The sequence below is a fragment of the Amblyomma mixtum genome, chromosome 5 (genome assembly GCF_055824585.1).
Source record: "Amblyomma mixtum isolate Tamu chromosome 5, ASM5582458v1, whole genome shotgun sequence".
NCBI classification, from domain to species: domain Eukaryota; kingdom Metazoa; phylum Arthropoda; class Arachnida; order Ixodida; family Ixodidae; genus Amblyomma; species Amblyomma mixtum.
In genome coordinates, this window is record NC_143016.1 from 68492230 (window position 1) to 68497119 (window position 4890).

At 44.4% G+C, this 4890-nt stretch overlaps 1 protein-coding gene across 1 annotated transcript in view; it reads left to right on the plus strand.

The window, feature by feature from the left end:
* The window catches only part of LOC149342508 (uncharacterized), a 29876-nt gene extending 28023 nt beyond the window's left edge, over positions 1-1853 (plus strand). The window contains exon 5 of the mRNA XM_089544895.1: positions 1124-1853. Within this exon, the coding sequence (XP_089401021.1) occupies positions 1124-1280 (157 nt within the window). The 3' untranslated portion in view covers positions 1281-1853. The remainder of the gene's footprint in view (positions 1-1123) is intronic.
* Positions 1854-4890: the final 3037 nt, after the last annotated feature.

Here is a 4890-nt window from a genome sequence, read left to right on the forward strand (position 1 = left end):
GAGTGAGCAAACTGCCAACCATAACAGGTGGTTGCTAAATTAATGACTGGTCGCACGGGATGAGCCACCTGGTCTTCACAAGGCAGATCGCTGGGAACATCTGCCATCGCAGGGCAGTTGCGCATCGCTTAACCGCTTCACCACTGCGCCGGGAGGGGTACGAAGACTCCCGGAGATCTATGAATGCAAAGTAGGAAACAACCTTCTACATATACTAGAATGAAACATTACGTTATCGCTTGATACCCTTAAAGAAGAGCTTAGGTGTCCCTCCAGTTTTAATCCGGAAATACCGTTCGCAGAAGTTTTGAGTGTGGTGCTATTTGGAAGTGGTTCCTCCTCGAGCAGCGGGCAGAGACGTGAACGAGAGAGAAAAGCACGAACAGTGGTGCTGCACTGCATCTGAAGGCTTATGGGAAAGACGCGAAATAAGTAAGATAAGTAACAATCACAGATACCTGATCGTTACCGGTAATGTTAGATTGATTGCTACTTGATACTTGATTGTTCTCTTGATTTGTTAGTTTTCTTTTCACTGATAGTTTCTAGCAACGTCGGGACCATTAATTTTTTTCATTAGGAGTCACTTGCAGTCTGAAACATTGCACTGATTGGATGATTTTGCTGCTGAGTTAGTAACGTCAGCACCACTGTCTTCTGTAGTACCGGAAATGAGAAACTTAGTCAATTGGTCATAGTTCGATTATCGTTTGAAGCAGATCTGTTCAGTCACCTGTAATTACATGGATTTAAGTGATTGAAAAACAACTAAGTTTTAAAAATTTTGTGCAAGATTCTCGCTACCGCTTGAACACTTATTCATCGTAACCTGTGAGTAAGCTAGGCTGTGTCAGGACTTAATAATGACAAGCAGGTTCAGATATTAGCGAAAAGTTGATGCAGACTGAGCACTGTGGGTGTATGCATGCTCTGAGTGTATGAGTCTAATGACCAACCGTAGCTCATGATGTAGACAAGAAGTGACGTCACCAGATTTGAAAGTGACGTAATCCAAGACCGGAAGTCCGTCGCGCTGAGGCGACAAGAAGCGCAATGCTGTCGCGTCTTGCATGTAATAGAATGAGTGTCCGCAAAATTTTGACGCAAGGCCGGCCAAACGCAGGTTCAACTCTATGACAGACTGCGAAGCCACCTGCATTCAGAAGTCACACCAAGATCATCATGCTCCGCCACTGGAACGCCAATCAAAGGGGCGCAGTGCGAGCGACATCGTAAAGGAGACCAACGTCACGAAAGTCGCCCCAGAAGAACGACATTGACGCAGATATGTGCTCCACATCGCTTCGAAGTTTTCGGCCAGAGACAGAACAGCGTGTTCCGGGCGTTCCTATTTCCGAACAATGATTAGAACTGAACCAAGCAGGTGCCAACTTAAGGCCTTAGACATGTGTATGTACAGTTATCGCGTTTTAATTCTCGTTCCACGTATACTTAATCATTTTCATTTATTGACGTAAGATTTAAAGAGTGTGCCAAAGCAGAAAAATTTTGCCAAAGAATTTTAGCAGATAAGCACGACTTGGATGCGAAGGTTTCTATTGAGCCACGAAAGCAAATTCAGGTTGCCTACCCGGCTGATTAAATCCCGTTCGACAGACGAAGGCAACTGTTTAAGTTATGCGAGCGAATATAACTAAGATATAGATAGCCCCGTGGGACTATTGTGAGGGCTCTGTGTATCGTCATTTTTTTGCCGCGTATATACAAGAGAACATAGTTTCACACCACGCGGCCACATAGGCAGCGCCCGTCACATCTAGCATATACAACAGACTACAGTGAGCCGTGAAACTTTTATTACACTTCATCTCATGCTGTAACAAGAGCAGCCTTTCTTTATATTTTCTGCAAGACTTAATATTATCACGCGTCCTATTATGAACTCCTCCTTTGCTGTAGCCAAATAAATTTATAAAACGCTGTTGGTTATGAAAAATACAAGTGTTTTTTTTTTATCCCGCTACTTCATGGTGAGATGAACGTGACGTAGATCGCCTACGGATTATTGTTGACTAGTGCACAAGAATAAATCCTATTGAGCGGTGTGTCTATTGAGTACACTAAAGCAACATCTGCGCCATCTATGACACTGTAATCTAGACGGAGCACTCCTACTGTTATGACACCTAAGTAGGGCTTGATGCGCCATGCTTTATTCGCGCCATGCTTTATTCGCGCCATGCTTTATTCGTCAAGGGTACGTGGAAATATTGTGCACATGTGTCGTCTTTGGGTTTATTTAGGACTGTGCATAGAGTAAAACGTCCATACTTCCAAGAAACCAAGCTTTCAGCATGACAACTCCTTTGTAATGAAGACGGAAGGGAGATAGACTGCAGAGGAGGGTGTGTACACACCATTGATGTCAAACAGGAAGTGCACTTCTGCACAGCGCTCTTTGATAGATCAGCTGCGAAACTTCCCATAGGATCCGTGTATACAGAAAACGGTGGTTTGATGCGGCCAAAATTCGGGTGTTTACGTATTACCGCGCCGCTCGCTTTGATTAACGGAATTTGTGTTCAAGTTGCAAATTTCTAGATTATTGATAAACGCACAATTGTACTCTTGATAGCCTTGAGCGGCGCAGCACCCCGAATGTATTTATATTCAATATCCTGTACTTGTACATAGTGTATATTGCAGCCATACCCATATCCTTTCCTACTATCGTGACCCCGCCGTGGTGGCTCAGTGGTTACGGCGCTCAGCCGCGGCGGCTGAATTTCGATGGAGGCGGAATCCTAGAGGCCCATGTAGTGTGTGATGTCAGCGCACATTAAAGAACCCCAGATGGTCGAAATTCCCGGTCCTTCACTACGGCGTCTCTCATAGCCTGAGTCGCTTTAGGACGTTAAATCCCAAAAAACCAAACCAATCGTGGCCGCCGCCGTGGCTCGGTGGTTGTGGTGCTCGGCTGCTGACCAGAAAGACGCGGGTTTGATCTTGTCCGCGGCGGTTGAATTTATGCAGGCGAAATTCTAGAGGCCAGTGAACTGTGCGATATCAGTGCACGTTAAAGAACCCGAGGTGGTCGAAATTTCCGGAGGCCTTCCCTACGGCGTCCATCATAATCTGAGTCACTTTGGGACGTTAAACTCCATCAAACCTTTCTTACTATTGCTTCCCGCTTTCTTTCTCTCGACTTGTCCTTTTATTCCCGCAGCTCAGGTGCTTCATGTTTCGATGGCAGATGTCGCGGCTAGCAACAACTGTTCGTTCAATATTTATTTTTTTTTCTTGTGAACAATAGCCACTGACAACAAGAATAACTACAAAACAAAAACAACGCACAACCGCCTGCCCAAAAAATTAATGATACAGATGCGTTAATGAAAAGTGGAAGGGAAAAGTGGTGGAAGGGTACTTTTTTTCTTTAGACCTTTTCTTTTTGTCTTCATCGTAATTCTGTTTCCGCTTTTTTATTTTTCCAACGATGCATGCACCAAGGCTTGCGGGCTGTACTGGTAAGCTAATCTCGTTTAAATATATTTTTGAAAAAAAAGAAAGGCTAGAGAGAAAATTACTACATTCGAATTAGTGCGAAAACACGAATTTTTGCCACGTAGATAACATCGATGGGCGCGCGCTGCCGCGGGACGGCAGATTCCTTTGTAGTGTCCAAAATTTCCATGTTTAATACATCTCTCAATAATTTTGATATATTCAATTCTATGATCTTGTCTCCTTTTTTCTTCTTTCCTCGTTATTTATTCGTTTGTATTAGCTTGGCACCAGTTCACCGTCTTCTCTTGGCCCCCCTCACTGAACCTTGGCCAGTCACTCGTCCTGGGCTTGTGCCATGTCACTAAGGCAATGAGAACATCAGCGGAGTGCTGGCACTAGGCCAGCTGCTAATAGTGAAGAGATAACACAGCAGGGTTTCTGCTCGAGCTTGTTAGCCATCGAATTAGTGCTTACGCACTAAAAAAAAACACGTACTTTGCTATATTGCAGTAGTACCCACCCAGATGTCGAACTAGGCACAGTCAGTATCCCAGAGGGCACAGGATTCTAATAGAAAGGAGAAATCTGAATGCATCTGCGCTAGACGTTGGTAAGACATCGTTGGAGGAACTTAGAAACTGGTTGGAGGAACTTAAAAACTTAAGCTGGCGGATGACAGGGTTGTTTGGAGGTTAAAGGAACCTTTGTCCAGCAGGCGGCGCAGTCAGGCCGATGGTGGTGATCTCATATATAGTTATCGTTCATAGTTCATCATCACTACTATGAGTTGCCCAAATAATGTACCCGGCCCATTAAAGATAGATATCAACTACATTGTTTTGTGATGCAGTTAACGAAATCTGGGAGCGGGATTCGCAGCTGTGCAGTTTAGGATGAAATCTCGGGTCAGTGCACACCACCTCCAGACGAGAAGACGAGAAGAAGAAGAAGAAGGGGAGGAAGAAGAAGAAGAAGAAGAAGAAGGAGAAGAAGAAGAAGAAGAAGAAGAAGAAGAAAAAGAAGAAGAAGAAGAAGAAGAAGAAGAAGAAGAAGAAGAAGAAGAAGAAGAAGAAGAAGAAGAAGAAGAAGAAGAAGAAGAAGAAGAAGAAGAAGAAGAAGAAGAAGAAGAAGCAGAGATAATTGGCACTTAGCGTATAAATGGAACGTCCGTTCTTGTAAAACCAGGCAGTGTGAGGTATCAATGACGCGACTGTGGTGCAGGATTCCCAGTTTAAATGTATACCTATGCAGATGTGGGTGGTCTCCGACAAACCTATGTGACTCATGCGGGGACGTTGAATCTGTGGACCATTTCCTGCTCTACTGTCCAAAGTTCGCACTTCAGAGAAAGAATTACCTGGAGGTCCCTCTCTCCAGGTTAGGGCTCCCGTTATCTCTGACAGTGTTGTTATGGTTCGGAGC